Source organism: Anabrus simplex, chromosome 9 (assembly GCF_040414725.1).
Source record: "Anabrus simplex isolate iqAnaSimp1 chromosome 9, ASM4041472v1, whole genome shotgun sequence".
Taxonomy (NCBI): Eukaryota; Metazoa; Arthropoda; class Insecta; order Orthoptera; family Tettigoniidae; genus Anabrus; species Anabrus simplex.
The window spans coordinates 18584309-18603311 of NC_090273.1; the positions used below are offsets into that span (position 1 = coordinate 18584309).

Sequence of the window (19003 nt, forward strand, 5' to 3'; positions counted from 1 at the left end):
GCACAGACATCTGTCTCTTCTGCAGGCACTCATCTTCACTAGATTATGACAGTCGCAGAACAGGTAGTAAATTCTGAAGGTCATATTCGTAGACCTATGTACCAGCACCCACTGGACTCCGGATCCTAAGATAGTAAATTCAAACCCAGCAGAGGTAGACTGATTTTTGAAGGGCAAAAACTGAAACCATATCGTATATATCTGTGTTTATCCGACCAAATTAATTAATCTAAGCTACAGGTTACCAATAGAATTCCTGTTTCTCTACTAAAAGAGAGTAAAAGAGAACAATGAGATTGATACACAGAGAGCCTAAATGGCGTCCAAACGAAATGGACGCACATGACAGCTAAAGCCATACAGTTATAATAATAATAATTATTAGTGTTGTCCAATTATGGGAATTTCTCACTGAAGAATTGCTAACCCCCTCAAATTCCTAGGTATGCTAAACTACTGTTCAAAGTTTTCACAGGCCAGTCAAGATCATTTCTTTTTTTCTCTTTTTTATGTAAATTGTATTGTGATTAAAAAAATCTCAAAACATTTATAATCATAATAGAACATGAAAGTACAACAATAAAGTGAATTACAACTGGACTGATGAAATATTCAATAGGGAAGAAATCTGTCCTGTACACAACCAGTTTCAACACGAGTTTCTCCCACTTTTCCCATTTCAACAGACGACACATACAACTACCCCTCACATGGTGAAAATCTTCATACACTATAAATTAACAAGATATACAGGGTGGCCCAAACGTAGATATACACCTTCGGCATTGATGCATTCCTGCAACCTGTCCCTAACACTCTCACACACAAATCCCAGTCCGTTTCATTAATATCTAATTTCAAAATCAATTGTGCCTAATTTCAATTTCAATTGATTGTGCCCTTTCTTTTGTTTGTAATAGGGCTATGGTAAATGATGGCTGGAAATTTGAGTGAGGAGCAATGACGGTGGAATCTGAAGACCTACTAGAAGGATGAAAATGTTGAGACAGTGCGCAGGGTGTGGCAAGAGGAATTACATTTGCCAGTGCCGTCACGTCTTACAATTTACTGCATCAGAGACAAATTTGAGGTCACGAGTTAAGTCGCCAAAGCACCGAAGTCTGGACGACTGCATAGAAAAATGCAATGAAGGTAGCCCTCGCATTCATAAACAGTCCAAAGAAGTCCATGCGACGTGCGTCTTTGGAGCTGGGTATCCCAAGGACATCATTACAATGTCTCATGCACCAGATGCACCTTAAGCCGAACATCCAGACTGTTGCATGGCCCCCTGGATGACGATCCAGACTGCAGACTACAGTTGTGCGAGATAATGCGCAATCAACTGACTGAACAACCAGACCTGCTTTCGAAGCCTATACAGATGAAGCCTATTTCAAATTGTCTGGTCACATCAACAGACATAGCTGTGTATACCGGACCGATGAAAACCCACGTGTCATTATGACAACGCAATTGAATCAGCCAGGCATCAAAGTGTGCGATGGCATATCCTGCAATGGTGTCGTAGGTCCTGTCTTCTTCAATAGGGAAGAAACGCAGATTGTCCCAAGTATCTGGAGATGTTGACCAACGTTGTGGTGCCACAATTGCAAGCACCGCCCAAATTCAGGGAATTGTTCTTTCAACAGGACAAGGCCACACCGCATTTTTTCTTTGGTGGTCCATGAGTACCTGCACAAGAAATTCCTGCAGCATTGGATTGGGTGACGGGGAGGATTGATTGCATTCAATTTTACAAAGTATACATTTATTATTCACCTATTCAAAACCTACAATACCACGTTTTGTGGTTACATAATCATAAAAGATTAAAAGTTGTGGACATGTTTCGCCCTTCTTATTGGGCATCATCAGCACATTAGTTAATCTTAAAACAAACAATTTTTTAAGAATGATTACCTATTGATTATGAAAAATTGAGATGAGATATGTTGTGATATTTAAAAAAAAATTCTTTGAATCAGTAGTTAAGAAATTTGAGATGGGAAGTACGAGCACATAATAAAATTATAGTAGTATAGTAGTAGTATGATGCCCAATAAAAAGGGCGAAACATGTCCACAACTTTTTAATCTTTTATGATTATGTATTGAATAGGTGAATAATAAATGTATACTTTGTAAAATTGAATGTGATCACTGTTGTCAATACGGACCAGAAAATGAGATTAATGACTTGTAATGAGGATTGATTGGCCACCACGCTCTCCGGACTTGACTAAAATGGATTTCTTCTTCTGGGGAGTAGTGAAGGATAAGGTTTCTTCCAGAAAGCCCCTCATAATACCACAGTTGAAAACTTTTGTCGATAAAAGGGTAAGTCATATTTATGTTCTCAAGCTGATTTGCCAACATTCCATGTCTTTTCCTGTTTTGTTTTTTCAGGTTTGTCCTAGTTTCCTCTTTCTACTGCTCCCTCTTTACACACTGTCCTGTCATTGTGTTTACCCTATCATGTGTTCCTTTTCATGGTCTTATTTCTCCATACATGACTTGATAAAATTTACAATATTCAACATTCAAGTATGCAAAAATATTTAAAATATGAAATCTACCATACCAGCCATGACCTTCTTTCAACAACTATGTAACAAAAGAAACTAAAAATAAAACAAAAATAACATCACACACATACCACATACATATAATAGTGAACAAGTATTTCCTCAAGAACAACTGTCAATTGCGAAACAAAAGAAACAGACCTTACTAGGCAATGTTTAAGAAGACAAAAGTTTTGCATAAGGTAAAAATGTGAAATCAACACCGCAAAATTTCAAATTACATCAATAAAGAAAATCATTACACTTCACAAATAGTTTCATAATTATATTCAGCTCCCAAGACTGCATCACTTTAGATGGCATGCTCTATGGTAACATTTGTCTCTTCTAGTTAACAAGAATGAGTTTTGAAAAACAATGACATATACATACAGAGATCAAGCAAAGTGATTGAAAATGAGATGTGGTGTGTAAAAACAACACTGGAAAATGAATCTATATTATATAAAAAGAGAGAGGTAGACACACTTAAACATCAATAGATAATAGGCAGGCACCAGGCTCCACGATGGCAACGCAGGTACCTGAGCATGTGCAGTTTGAGTTTATCTGGTCGAGGAAAAGCCTTCTCACACTGGTTGCAGGCAAAACGTTTGCTACTGTGAAACGCCCGCAAATGTTTGCGGATCTGATTATAGTCATCAAATACCTGGCAGTCAAAGAAACAAGACAGTCTTCTTCAACTGGTAAGATGATAATCAATGCAGCCTCTTAAACTTTCAGTTACTATCAAACAAAGTTTCTATGTGGAAGCTCATTTTACAATTCAAAACACATTATTTATATTAAAAGCAAAATTACACTTCATTAAATTTGCATACCTACTCATACTGTACATCCTATGAAAGAGGACAAATACTCTATCAAATTTTACAACTAAAAATGCTGACTAACAATATTATAAATCAGTCCCCTTATATTTTGAAATTTCTGAATTTTTGATCTTTATCATTTTTATAATTGATTTCTTGTGAAAAATGAATATTAAAAATAGACACATATTTGTTGTCTTGAAAAAGAATTGTAATCAACATACACAGTCTATAACTTATTGATGATGATGAGGATGACGTTATTGGTGTTAGTAATGGCTGCACGAGGTCTAGTCCTTCATTTCCTGGACTGTACTTCCCATGCTCATATGGAGCATTTTTATCATTATTACCCACCAAAAGCAGTACCGTCATGCTAAGAGGAGCCAGGGTGCTCAAAAACAGCTTGTTCTGTGTATCATGAGTGTTGTGTTTGTAACTATGTGCTCTCTGTTAATGATGAAATGAAGGATTTACAAGAGAAGTGTGTGTGCATCCAATTCTGCTTCAAGTTAGGGAAGAAATGCTAAAAGGCTTCTGGGGAACACGTTATAGGGCATTCCCAAACATCTGAGAGGTTTTTCTGCTTTGGTGGTGGTGGGCGGGGAAATGCAGACCATCAATTAATGACAATGTGTACTTGGTCACCCAGTGACCACTTCAACAACACAAATGACAGCAAAAAATGTCAGACTATACAAAGACAGTTACACATCTTATGTTGCTTTCTAAGTTGAAGTTTTGAAACACCTATGGCAGGATGACAGAAAGAAATGATCCAATCAGTGGCATAACACCACCTGGTTCATTAACCTTGACAGTGCACCTGCCATTCTGTTCCCCTGACTCGACAGTTTTTGGCCAAGAACCATACCAGAATCTAGAGGCACATCCTCCCTATTTGCCCAAACTTGCACCTGGAGAAGTTTCCTTATTCCTAAAAATTAAAATGCAGCTGAAGGCCAGAATTTTTCAGAAGATGGAGGAAATTAAAAATTGTTGAATTGCAGTCCATTTCTAATGTACTGCACAAAAATGACTTCCTGAAATGCAGTGTCACTAGAAACGATGTTTAGTCTCAAAAGATGGTGGGGGTCAATAATATCTAACGTACATAATGAACTATTTATGAGATTAGTCTGGGAATTTACTGGTTTGACCTTGTAAAATAGTGTTTAAAGGGAGCAATTGAAGACAGGTTATAAGCAATACTAGGCCTACACCAAGCGAGAGTAAGTCTACAGTGGTTGAAAGTGTAGACAAACAAATGTAACAGCAGGAAGCTCTTGCAAAGATTGGTTCAAGATACAGTGAAACCTTGTTAGTGCGTTCCTCATTAACACGTTTTCCCACTTAGTGTGTCGTAAATTAGAAGTTCCAATTCGCATCGTATTAAAAATACCTCACTTATCGCGTCACAAATTTTCACTATTACCGCTTAGTACGATCACATTTTTCCTAGCCCTGAAAATGTTATTTGTCATCCCTTGTGAAACAAACGTGATTTCCAACTCACGTAAGATCTGTCGCCACAGTTGCGCGATTACGGAAAAAGGCCTTAACTTCCTGAACTTCACAGGATAAGCTGCACGTTCGGGGAACAAGCTGTTATCCTCAGGAATGGTCAATTTTGCTTGTCAGTTAGCAGTAAGATTCCTGAATAACATAATAAGTCTATTTGTGCTTGTATTTCGCATTCCATTCAGAAGTTAGAAACTTATTTTGTGTTGAGTGGTACAGAAAATTGCAGCGAATATTTGTTGCATGATACAGTAGCGTATATCTGGATTAGGAACATACTCGTGTGAAATTCACTAACGTGGTGCATATTTGTCTTGTGATAGCCTAAGTATGGATATGGAAAAAGTGAAATTCCTTTCTAATGAAGACAACATTAAAATCTTTCAGAAAGTGGACTGGCATCCACATCTTTAAGCATGCAGAATTCGCGAATGTTGAACTTGCACCTTTGAGTTTCGACTGGATCGATTCGACTTGGTCGAAATTTTTCAAAATGGTGGCGAAAGTCATTCTGTCACAGTCGCACATGGCTGAGTGTAACCTCTAATTCATTATCTAAGAGCACAATCAGAAAATAATGTTTTATAACCCACTGCTCTGAAATAAAAGGCTTCTACTAACATTTGTTTTAGAAAGAGTGTGATCTGCAATAATACTTGGATATTTTATTGGCCTTCGTGCATATGTTTTCATATTTGGAGTGTACAGATCGGGAAAGGATAGCACTGATGCGGATTCGGAATTATTTGATAGGATAGTCAGCTATGTGGGAAACGACATGGAAAGAAATGTGATTGTAGCGAGAGATCTGAATTTGCCAGATGTCAATTGGGAAGGAAATGCGAACGACAGGAAGCATGACCAACAAATGGCAAATAAGTTAATATGGGAAGGACAGCTGATTCAGAAAGTGATGGAACCAACCAGAGGGAAAAATATTTTGGATGTGGTGCTGATAAAACCAGATGAGCTCTATAGGGAAACTGAAGTAACAGATGGTATTAGTGATCATGAAGCTGTTTTTGTGGTAGTTAAAAGTAAATGTGATAGAAAGGAAGGTCTTAAAAGTAGGACTGTTAGGCAGTACCATATGGCTGATAAAGCAGGTATGAGGCAGTTTCTAAAAAGTAACTATGATCGGTGGAAAACGGTAAATAAAAATGTAAACAGTCTCTGGGATGGGTTTAAAGAAATTGTTGAGGAATGCGAAAACAGGTTTGTACCTTTAAGGGTGGTAAGAAATGGTAAAGACCCACCTTATTATAATAGAGAAATAAAGAGACTAAGAAGGAGGTGCAGACTGGAAAGAAATAGAGTTAGAAATGGCTGTGGAAGTAAGGAGAAATTGAAGGAACTTACTAGAAAATTGAATCTAGCAAAGAAGGCAGCTCAGGATAACATGATGGCAAGCATAACTGGCAGTCATACAAATTTTAGTGAAAAATGGAAGGGTACGTATAGGTATTTTAAGGCAGAAACAGGTTCCAAGAAGGACATTCCAGGAATAATTAATGAACAAGGGGAGTGTGTATGTGAGGATCTTCAAAAGGCAGAAGTATTCAGTCAGCAGTATGTAAAGATTGTTGGTTACAAGGATAATGTCGAGATAGAGGAAGAGACTAAGGCCAAAGAAGTAATAAAATTTACGTATGATAACAATGACATTTACAATAAGATACAAAAGTTGAAAACTAGAAAAGCGGCTGGAAATGATCAGATTTCTGGGGATATACTAAAGACAATGGGTTGGGATATAGTACCATATCTGAAGTACTTATTTGATTATTGTTTGGCCGAAGGAGCTATACCAGATGAATGGAGAGTTGCTATAGTAGCCCCTGTGTATAAAGGAAAGGGTGATAGACATAAAGCTGAAAATTACAGGCCAGTAAGTTTGACATGCATTGTATGTAAGTTTTGGGAAGGCATTCTTTCTGATTATATTAGACATGTTTGTGAAATTAATAACTGGTTCGATAGAAGGCAATTCGGTTTTAGGAAAGGTTATTCCACTGAAGCACAACTTGTAGGATTCCAGCAAGATATAGCAGATATCTTGGATTCGGGAGGTCAAATGGACTGTATTGCGATTGACATGTCTAAAGCATTTGATAGGGTGGATCATGGGAGACTACTGGCAAAAATGAGTGCAATTGGACTAGACAAAAGAGTGACTGAATGGGTTGCTATATTTCTAGAAAATAGATCTCAGAGAGTTAGAGTAGGTGAAGCTTTGTCTGACCCTGTAACAGTTGAGAGGGGAGTTCCTCAGGGCAGTGTTATCGGACCTTTATGTTTTCTTATATATATAAATGATATGAGTAAAGGAGTAGAATCAGAGGTAAGGCTTTTTGCGGATGATGTTATTCTCTATAGAGTGATAAATAAGTTACAAGATTGTGAGCAACTGCAACGTGACCTCGAAAATATTGTGAGATGGACAGCAGGCAATGGTATGTTGATAAACGGGGCTAAAAGTCAGGTTGTGAGTTTTACAAATAGGAAAAGTCCTCTCAGTTTTAATTACTGCGTTGATGGGGTGAAAGTTCCTTTTGGGGATCATTGTAAGTATCTAGGTGTTAATATAAGGAAAGATCTTCACTGGGGTAATCACATAAATGGGATTGTAAATAAAGGGTACCGATCTCTGCACATGGTTATGAGGGTGTTTAGGGGTTGTAGTAAGGATGTAACGGAGAGTGCATATAAGTCTCTGTTAAGACCCCAACTAGAGTATGGTTCCAGTGTATGGGACCCTCACCAGGATTACCTGATTCAAGAACTGGAAAAAATCCAAAGAAAAGCAGCTCGATTTGTTCTGGGTGATTTCCGACAAAAGAGTAGCGTTACAAAAATGTTGCAATGTTTGGGTTGGGAAGAATTGAGAGAAAGAAGAAGAGCTGCTCGACTAAGTGGTATGTTCCGAGCTGTCAGCGGAGAGATGGCGTGGAATGACATTAGAAGATGAATAGGTTTGAATGGCGTCTATAAAAGTAGCAAAGATCACAATATGAAGATAAAGTTGGAATTCAAGAGGACAAACTGGGGCAAATATTCATTTATAGGAAGGGGAGTTAGGGATTGGAATAACTTACCAAGGGAGATGTTCAATAAATTTCCAGTTTCTTTGAAATCATTTCGGAAAAGGCTAGGAAAGCAACAGATAGGGAATCTGCCACCTGGGCGACTGCCCTAAATGCAGATCAGTATTGATTGATTGATATTTGTTGTTTGGTGTTTTTCACACTGTTCAGTGCATTTCTTTTAAAAGCTCCAGCAGAAAAGTTTTTCATATTTGTTTTCTCATGTTTTTCACACCATTTAACACTTTCCTCTCATCTTGAGAAATTGTAGATACTATAGTTTTCACTGCACCTGCGGATACATGATGCAAAACGCCTTCATGTCGGAAAAAATCATATCTAGTGTTTCCACATCCCTGTTCAATAGTTTTTATTCGTATATGCAGTAGTACGTTTTCTCGCTTAACACGTTCATTTTTGTTGTCCCTTGCAGAAACGTCTTAACGAGGTTTTACTGTAATTGGTAAAAGAAATTTTAAAGAAGAGTGGGGTAAGGAACTGACTTGGCTGAAGTATAACACTGAAACAGAACAGCATTTTAACTGGGTGATTTTCCCCTCCAATATTTCTGACCAGAATTCAAAGACTGTGTGAAAGGTTAGTAGGACCTTGCAAACTTGACACCGTCTAACAGCTTATTCAGTACAGCTGGCTTCACGCATAAAGAAAATGGATTCAAAAATGTTTGATCATTTGAAAACACTTTATTTTTAATGTAACTTAATACATAATAAGAAAAACAAGGAGAAAATTACACCAATGAAAAACACTGCAAGGGATTTATTTCAAAAGATTTGTAAGATTAAGGATGCTCAATATACCACCTTATAGCTTGATGGATCCACAGACAAAGCAGGAATTGAATAAGTAATTTTATATTGAAGATACGTGAAGCACACTGGAGTGGAAGAAGCATTTTTTTTCATTAGTACCAGTTGATAATACTTCTCCAGATGATTAGTTTAGGGCTGTTATGCAAGAGCCCAAAAGACACGGACTTTCAGAATTGTTCTCATCAAGTTCTAGCAAGTTGGACAGTACATCTCCCAACAGCATATCTGGAATATTTCAAGATGTATAGCTGCACAGCACCAATGTTTCCAAAAGAGCTTCTGTTGAAACTGAGAGAGACACCCTAATCAGGCATGCAATGATATATTTAGAAGAAAGGTTTTTAAACATCGAACGGTCCACTTGAGTGTGTAATTCTTTCACTTGAATAAGTGGAATTGCTCTAGAAGATTTTGGTGTTAGTGAAATATTGGCATTGGGTCAATATTTCAAGAAACGGCCATCACCACCAGATATGAATGATGAATGTGAACAGAATTTTCTCAATGAATAGTATAAATTTAAAGTTCTGGGAAAGGAATAAACATAAATTGGATTTCTTAGTTTAGCACAGATTAATGCTGAGGGTTTCCAGAATTAGGAAAAATAATTACTATTCATAGTTACCGTCCTTCCAGAAGTAACTGTGTTGTAAGTGAGGTGGGCTTTCTTTTTTCAATTTGCTTAAAGTAACACCGACACAGATAGGTCTTATGGCGACGATGCAATAAGAATGGGCTAGGAGTGGAAAAAAGTGTCTATGGCCTTAATTAAAGTACAGCCCCAGCATTTTTGAGATGATAGCAGCCATTTGCTGATGGTTAAGGGATATATTAATCTAACTATGAGTGTACGCAGCAGTATGGATTACAAGGCTGACAATTAACTATTCCATTCAGCACCAGAATGACACTATCCAAGCAGCATCAGTAGTTATCAGAACTCTCCATCATCATCAGAAGTAATTACAATGTACAAGGAATGATATATCATTAAAAATAAGACAAACTCAATTTTCACAGAAATGTGTAAACAAATGACCAGCTGCAGTATGAACCCAGCAGAGACAAAATGCTTCCATGATCATACTCACAGTTGAGGAAGGATCATTCTTGTTTAGAAAAGTTAACAAACAATAAATTAGAAATAGAAGTTAGTTTTTATTTTTATTTTATTTGAAGTAATAATGCTGAAAACAGTTCTTAATATATTCACCTAAATTATGCTTCTACAATAGACCATGAAATTGTCTACAGTACTGCCACCATATCTGCCACTCATTTCCGTATTGCTTGAGAAAAAGAACCAAACCCTTGGTACTAATGATTACTATTGTAAAATCAAGACATGGAATGGAATAAGCATTACAGCTCCATGTGTAAAATAAATAAAAATAATGCTTAAATATGAAAATAAAATCCAACACAAATGGGATTTTTCACTTTAAGAACCATCATTGTTTATGGCAATGAAGCTTCATAATTCTTATGTACTGCAGTTTCTTGGATTGTAAATAAATTATAATTTCAATTTAGTTTTCAAATTCTATCATAGTAAAATAGAGTGAAACCTCGGAATGCAAGTAACTTGGTCTAAGAGTGTTTTGCAAGATGAGCAAACATTTTAAATAAATTGTAACTTGATAAGCGAGTGAGGTTCCGCAATATGAGCGTCACGTGTGCCTACGTTTTCCCCTACCCTGTTTGTTTTTTGAATGGATGAATGAGGTCTTTGGTCCTGTAGTGAAGAAATACCTCAAAGTCTTGCTGGTTATGGATAATACTCCTGCTCATCCTCCAGGCCTTGAGGGCGACTTACTGGAGGAATTCAAGTTCGTTAAGGTTAAGTTGCTTTCTCCCAACACTACTCCAGCCTACAGATCAGCAAGTCATTTCGAACTTTAAGAAGCTATACACTAAAGCACCATTTCAGCAATGTTTCGGAGTGACCGGAGGAACAAACCTTACCCTCCGAGAGTTTGGGAGAAATCATTTCCCCATCGTGATCTTCCTGAAGATCATCGATAAAGCCTGGGATGGAGTCACCAAGGGAACTCTCACTTCGCTTGGGGAAAGCTGTGGCCTGACTGTGTTCTTGGATGCGAACTTGAGGGGATTGTTGGTGACAATGAGCCGCCGACTGTCGATGAAATTGTGTCCTTAGGGAAGACTATGGGGCTGGAGGTGAATGACGTGGACATTCAAGAGCTGGTGGAAGAACATAGCCAGGAACTGACCACCAACGAACTGATAGATCTGCATTGCGAACAACAAGAGGAGGTTATGGAGATCTCGTCTGGGGAAGAGGAGGAGGAAAAGTCAAAGGAATCTCTCACTTCAACTGAGATTCGGGAAAAGTGCAAAATGGGGAAATGGTGCAAAATTTTTGTAGAAAAACACCATCTGAGTAAAGCTGTAGCAGTGCGAGCGATGAATCAGGTCAATGACAATGCAATGTCACATTTTTGTGAAATTCTCAAAAAGAGGCAAAAGCAACAGTCATTGGACAGGTTCCTCATTAAAGTTGCACAAAAGGAAAACCATTCCAGTGACCCAACAGATAGCAGCGATTCCGTTAGTGAAATTTGCGATACAGTAACTCTGCTCATGTCATCTCTCATCTCCCTCACACCAACAATGATTCTATTATAAGGAAAAGAGCACTGTAATTTTTTTTACGTTATATTTTGTTTTAGAAGTGGTAAGCGAATAAATATTTTTGTGTTGAGGACGAATCATCGAAGTTTCAATTGTTTCTTATGGGAAAACTTGCTTTGATATAAGAGCGCTTTGGATTACAAGCATGTTGCCGGAACGAATTATGCTCGCAATCCAAGGTTCCACTGTACACTGGATTCTGTTAAAGCCCCTTGTCTGATAGACAACTCAGGAATCTGGGTAGGATAATAATAATAATAATAAAAATAATAATAATAATAATATTACAGTCTACAAGGAAATAGAACCAGTAATGAGCATAATCAGGAAGAAACGCATTTCATTTTTTGGACATCTAATCAGGGCACCAGAGAACAGGATCATCAGGAGAATAATAGAAAAATTATGGAACAGTAAGTGCAACATTAAGTGGATTACAGAAATCACAGAAGATATGGAAGTACAAATTACAGTGGAAGACCTAAGAAACAAAACCGACAAAATCAAGAAACTCACAGGCAAACAAACTAGACTGCAAATCAGAATCAAGAAACAGACAATAGGGAGGGTGATTTCCGATGAAGAAAGAAGGATAAGATCAAAGAGAATGAAGAAGTACTGGGCTGACAGGAAACTGAAAAATTCTTTGTATAATGTTGGCTAGAGTGGTCCAATGAAGGCCATAACATGTAAACAACAACAACAACAACAACAACAACAACAACAACAACAACAACAACAACAACAATAATAATAATAATGTTATTGGCTTTACGTCCCACTAATTACTTTTTCGGTTTCCGGAGACTCCGAGGTGCTGGAATTTTGTCCCGCAGTTCTTTTATGTGCCCGTAAATCAACCGACAAGAGGCCGACGTATTTCAGCACCTTCAAATACCGCCAGACTGAGCCAGAATCAAACGTGCCATGTTGGGGTCAGAAGGCCAGCGCCTAAATAGTCTTGAGCCACTCAGCCCGGCAGGGTAAGGTGAAAAAATCATATATATATATATAAAATTTAAAGCATAAGTGGGTAGGCCTAACGAGTACACTGAAAGAGTATTACTGAAACCTATTAATAATATTACACAGATGATTAAAATAGTGATACCTTTCCTCACACTCTGAGAGACGGTCTTTTCAGCACATACAACTCATATGCTGGCTCTGTGGAGTAGGGCTAGAGAGTCTGCATCTTACCCGGAGGCTCCAGGTTCGATTCCCAGCTAAGCCAGGGTTTTATACATTGATTTGAAGGCTGGTTCGAGGTCTACTCAGCCTAGGTGATTACAATTGTGGAGCTATATGACTGTGAGATAGCAGCCCCAGGCTAGAAAGCAAGAATAACAACCCATAGGATTGTTGTGCCAACGGTACAGCACCTTGTAATCTGTAGGTCTTTGCGCTGAACAGCAGTTGCTTTATATGACAAAGCCTTTTGGGGCTGTTGCATCATGGGGTTTGGTTTTGGTTTTATGAAACCCACAAACAAACACTGTTTCTGTATTGAACTATAACTTTGTGAACAAACAACTGTAATAAATAGTAGAAGCATTTTTTAACTGTGTAGTTCTAACTGCAACTGCTCGTCTGGCTTTTGTGCCAATAAGACATTCTGTTTTGTGATATATCATTAAAAAAAACACCCTTAAATTATTGTTTCTTATTACAGCCTAACCATTAGACCATCTATGTTCTAGAGAACTACTGTAGCTTAATATTTAAATGAAAAAAAAAAAAAAGACATGGCCTTAGTAAACCACTTACCTTGGAACACTGAGGGCAAGTGTACAATCCATTGTTAGAATGGACACGTATATGCTCTTTTAAAGACAAAATTTGATCAAATATTGTTTTACAAATAGGGCACTCAAAAATCTTCTTCTCTGCAGAGAGAACAGACAGAAAATTTCCATTAGAATGTGTACTACAATATAAAACATTTCAAACAAGGACAAAAAGTAAGTATTACAGACCTGTATGTACTTTAACGTGGCATGCCAGAGCAGAATTATTAAGAAATCGTTTATAACAGACATCGCACTGAAGAGGTTTTGATTCCTCAGTTCCATGAACCAGCATGTGTCGCTGAAACACAAAATAAAACAAACCTGTCACACATCCCACATCTGTTTGGTGGGTCAGCAATAATTTGCTCTACTTTGAAATGAACTACAAATACAAGATATTTGATAAATCAAATAAAAGTAGTACAGAAGAATCCCAGTAATCCAAACCAGGAAAATCTCAAATTTCTGATCATCCCAACAGAACTTGTGTAGAGGAAAAATATTCAAATTCTACTCACAACATAAAGAAAGGATCTAGTTATGGTGTATGTCCAGCCCATGTCCTGTGTCCCATTTCTCCATGGAGCAGGGTATAAAGTAAGATGATTAAACAAATACAGCACTCAAAAATCCCCAATTCTTGTAAACAGCATATGAAACATCAAAATTAATCAATCATCATCATCATTTCCCTTTTTCCAGCTGTAGCCGGTTAGGGGCAAATATGGTTCCTCTCCACTTTCTTCGGTCTTTCCACCACTCCTCCTCCAACACTGTATCCCAGTCCAGGTTTCTTTTTATAATACTGCGTTGGATTGTGTCCTTCCATCTCAATCGTGGTCGTCCACAGCCTTTCCTTCCTTGCATTTGCATCATCTTTTTTTGGCATTCTTTCATCACTCATTCGCTTTATGTGCCCAAACCATCTTAGTCGGCTCTTCTCTATTCTATCATTCATGTTTTCCACTCCAAATTTCTTTCCGGATTTTCTTATTCCTTATTTTGTCTCTTCTACTCTTCTCTATCATACTCCTCAAGAACTTCATTTCGATTGCCTGTATTAGACTCTCATCCTTCTTTGTCATTGTCCAAGTTTTTGTTCCGTAAGTTGTTATGGGTACGTAAATACATCTTGTACATAGTTTCCTTTGCTTCCATGGGCACATCTTTGTCCCATAACATGTTTCTTACACTATGATAGAAACAGCTTCCAGCTTGAATCCCCTTACTAATCTCAGCATCCAGTCGAGCATTCACCATTAATTCACTCCCCCGGTATTTGAACGTTTCCACTACTTCCAGGGGCTTGTCTGCAAGTCTAATCTGACCTTTCCCTTCTTTCTCCCCTCTAGTCATAACAAGAGTTTTACTCTTTTCTACAATGATTTTCAATCCACATTCTTCAATCTTCCCATTCATCACATCCAACTGTTCTTGAACCTGCATGTTCTCTTCTCCCCAAATCACAATATCATCTGCAAATAACATGATGTTCATTTCTCTTCCTCCATATGTTGCTTTTGCTGTTCTCATGATCTCATCCATTACTATTGTAAACAGGATTGGCGATAGAACACTTCCCTGTCTCAGCCCACTAGTGATTTTGAACCAACTTGTCCTGCCAACTTGTATTTGCATGCAACTACAACATTCCTTGAACACTGCCATGATCATTTTTACTAATCCCCGTCCAATTCCTTTTTGCACCAGACTGTCCCAACTTTAGTCCTGGAGACACTGTCATATAGCTTTTCAATGTCAATGAATGTCATCACCATACTTCCTAAAATACATAAAACAGATATACCCATGGGACCTATTATTAACTTAAAAAAATAGACCCACTTATAAAACTTCCCAATTTATTCATAAATTTTAAATTAAACATTGTTTCTTCACAGCCAAGACATCATTACAGACTAAGAATCTCATTGCTGAATCCATATTGACGGTTCAATTTCTTACAAAATTCCAGAATATTATTAAACTCTCACACAGTAAATATTAGCAATAAATACACAAAAAACTGGAATGTCAGGGATGCGGGTCAAGTTACGTCAGAACTTCCTCATAAGATATACAGAACATCGCAACGCTTTAAAATATAATCGTTTCTCTGAGACTATGATCACAATTATACTACAATAGATCAAGATCTAAAATTTCTACAATGTGAACAAAAGGTCCACTACTCAACATTTTAGAGAATTTTTACATCAGTATGGATCAATATAAGAACCCAACCCTCAACTTAAATGAGACAAATGAAAAACAAAAAACATAATATGGGAAACTTTTATTCTGATCATTTGTAGTAAAAAAAACAGGAACATAAGAACTCAGAATTATTACACTCTGTTTCAGTCACTGCCCCCATCATTCCACAAACTCTCATTCTCCCGTAGGCCCCGCCCCATTTTCCCACTCCACTTCCTTGCAGCAACACGTCTTGCGTCTCGACTTAGGGAGCAAGTTGGTCGAAAGCTGGACTCCATAATCAGAGAACACGGGTGATACACGCAGGCCATGTAACATAAGTTGATTTTCGTTCTTCGTAACTTAATCTAAATGTTGTTCCTGATAGTCACCACTTTTTAACCTTAATTCGATTTGTATTATTCATTTTACAGACTAAAATAAGACGGTTCAACTTCAATAATGCTTATGAATATCAGCCCAGGTCGGAACACAAAAACTAAGCCAAAAGTATACAGATACCAGTTGAACCCCACCAAAGGACAACAAAAAGCATTGAAACAGAAAGACTTCCAACTCCAGACTGTTTTAACGATCAACATAATAGTTTTTGAAGGGGCTCAAATACGTCAGCCTTGAGTCATTAAATCTACCAGCACATAAAAGAAGTAATGTAAGGCAAAATTCTGGCATGTCAGTGTCTCCAAAATATATAAAAGCAGTTGATGGGGCACAAAACAAGTAACATGATTAGAGTATTATACTTTTTCACCTATCTTAGATAAGTATGGTGCAAACGAATTATGTCATCTCCTCATCTTGATCTATGAATGCAATTTCTCCTCCTTAGATTTTCAAATCCAATATCACAAAGCAATCTATGCAAGGTAGAATGAGACAAATCTGGCAATAATTCATCACTGTTAACTTTAGGTAAAATTATATTAACCCATTCCACTACAATGACGAGTACAGCCGTCAAGAGTTCCGCATTCATTAACATGCAATGACGGGTACAACCATTGCTGTGTGTACTCAAATCAGAAATAAGTCTTGTCTGACAACTGATTTCTTTCGATTGTGATGTTGACTTTAGAATTACGTTCCCAGATAGTTCTAGCGTGTTTACATGCCAATGTTATTATCCGAAGGCCATTTTGTTAATGTTTATTTTCCTCCTAAAGTTGGTCATCTTGTTCATGAAATGAATGCTACCACGGAGCAAGATGTTGTGTAAATATCGCGAGGAGGAAGAGAAAAGAATTCTGCAATTTCTTCTTGATAGTGGTGATGAAGATAACTCAGAATTATCTGATAGTAGTTTTAGCGATGATAGTGCATCTGAGAACTGTGACTCCGCTCGTGAAAGTGATAGTGAGGATGAAGATAACTTCATACATAGCCTCACCACATCGAACAACTGGAACTGGAGTTTGGCCAGTAATGTTCCGAAAGACAATGCGTGTGCAGTTGTTGGGGAGCTAAATACTATAGTAAGGTGGCATCTGGCTGATAATGCTACAGAATATGACGTTGTGAGTCAGTTCCTTACTGACACTTCTTGGGAGGGAATTTGCAAGGAAATCAATGCCTATGCAAATAAAATTATGGAAGATGTCACCCTTCCTGATTACGCCACTACAGGAGGTCAATCTCAAGGTAGCACACCAATGACACTACAGGGAAGGCACTGGGGTCATTTTCCTGAAAAGACTGCTCCTACAGCAAGTAAATCAGCCCCATCAAGGAGATGTAAAGTCTGTTTTGAGCGTGGAATCCGGAAGGAATCTTTCTTCGAGTGCAACAAATGCAAAGTTGCCCTCCACGTGGATGGATGTTTCAAGGTGTACCATACCTTAAAAGACTTCAGTTAATTGTAGTAAGTTAAACTCTAATCCAAAATGTTGTTAGTTTGATGCAGTATGCTTTTGTAACCATTTTAGCATATGTATCATAAAATGTAGGAAAAATAATCACATTCCAAGGTACATTTCTCAAGGAAAATATATGCATGGCAATGGGTTAACAGTGGGAGAATAATGGGAAGAAAACAGTGTGAACAATATACCGTAACACACTTCATACAACACCATCCATCGTAACTTAAACACCCTCTTTCTGTTATTCCATCCTAAACTTATAATGCTTTAACAACTTGCTGTTACTGTGGAAGCATCCTTCACCGCATTATTCACAATAACTGTTTTGAGGAAATGTTTGAAAAACATTTAGCACTAATGCCTTTCCTTGAAGTCGACGCCACGAACAAATATAATTTTTTTTTAAATGCCTTTCCTTTCCCCACTGTCTGCCAGTATTGTGTACTTTGTGTGTTCCACCTTCCTCGTTTGTAATTTAAGGACGCTCTAACTTAGATAGATTTTCAGCAACGTTAGGGCAGGAAAAGACTAGGACTGGGAAGAAAGTGGTCATGGTGTTAATTAAGGTACAGCTCCAGCATTTGCCTGGTGTGAAAATGGAAGAAAATGGAAAAATATAATAATAATAGTATTATTAGTTTTACGCCCCACTAACTACATTTTTATGGTTTATGGAGATGCCAGAATTTTGTCTGGTTGAAGTTCTTTTACATGCTAGCAAATCTACAGACACAATCCTGATATATTTGAACACCTTTAAATACTATTGGACTGAGACAGGAGTGAACTTGCCAACTAAGGCTCAGAAGGCCAGCGCTCTACCACCTAAGAGGGAAAAATATCTTCAGGACTGCTGATAGTAGGATTCAAACCCACCATCTGTTGAATGCAAGCTCACAGCCATGCAGCCCATACCACACAGCTAACACACTCTCTATTTCACTGTCGATTTAATGAACATTTATGGCAAAATGTTAAAGAGACAGAAGAAGAATTAACACTAACATGTATAATATTAACCTTAGCACTTTCCATACACAAAACACATCACGACTAAGGGCAAAACAACGAACTGGTTGAAAGAACGTAGCAAATGAAAATATCAAAATACCTGAGCGAGGATTTCTAAATCTCAGGTAAGAATGATCTTATCTTCAGAAGACATCGACACTAACTTAATGAAAAAACAAACTGTTACAGATTCAAGATTAAGATGTAATGAATAGTCAGTCTGGTTTCATTTGCTGCACTGTAAACATCAGCCCATACTAACGTCCATACAAAATGCTATTGTGCGAAGGTTTCTTCTGAAAATAAATCGAAGTTGTCCTTAATATTTTTCATGCTCTCATTCCTGAAACAAAATAATTCTTAAGAGAGTACTTACTTCATGAATAGATTTATTCCAAAATTCACTTTGGATTTGAAAATTATTTTTATATGTTAAACCGTAAGAGTTACTCAGAAAAATGTCTAGAAATAGCCACATATAGTGCTTTAGTTATCATAAGAGTTTCAACCGGACATGACAACTAGTTAGGTAATTACAACGTGATATGTATTAGAACACATTAAAAAAATACGAGCAAGTTTTCCTTCTTTTAATTTTTGTCATCCCACTGAACAGTCTTTGAGGCTTCATCAGG

General features: G+C 37.5%; 1 protein-coding gene across 1 annotated transcript in view; it reads right to left on the reverse strand.

The window, feature by feature from the left end:
* LOC136881077 (PR domain zinc finger protein 10) overlaps positions 1-19003 on the reverse strand; it is a 312840-nt gene that overhangs the window by 98794 nt on the left and 195043 nt on the right. Inside the window, exons 18-19 of the mRNA XM_067153695.2 lie at positions 13468-13579; positions 13259-13377 (exon numbers count right to left, since the gene is read on the reverse strand). Of these exons, the coding sequence (XP_067009796.2) occupies positions 13259-13377; positions 13468-13579 (231 nt within the window). The remainder of the gene's footprint in view (positions 1-13258; positions 13378-13467; positions 13580-19003) is intronic.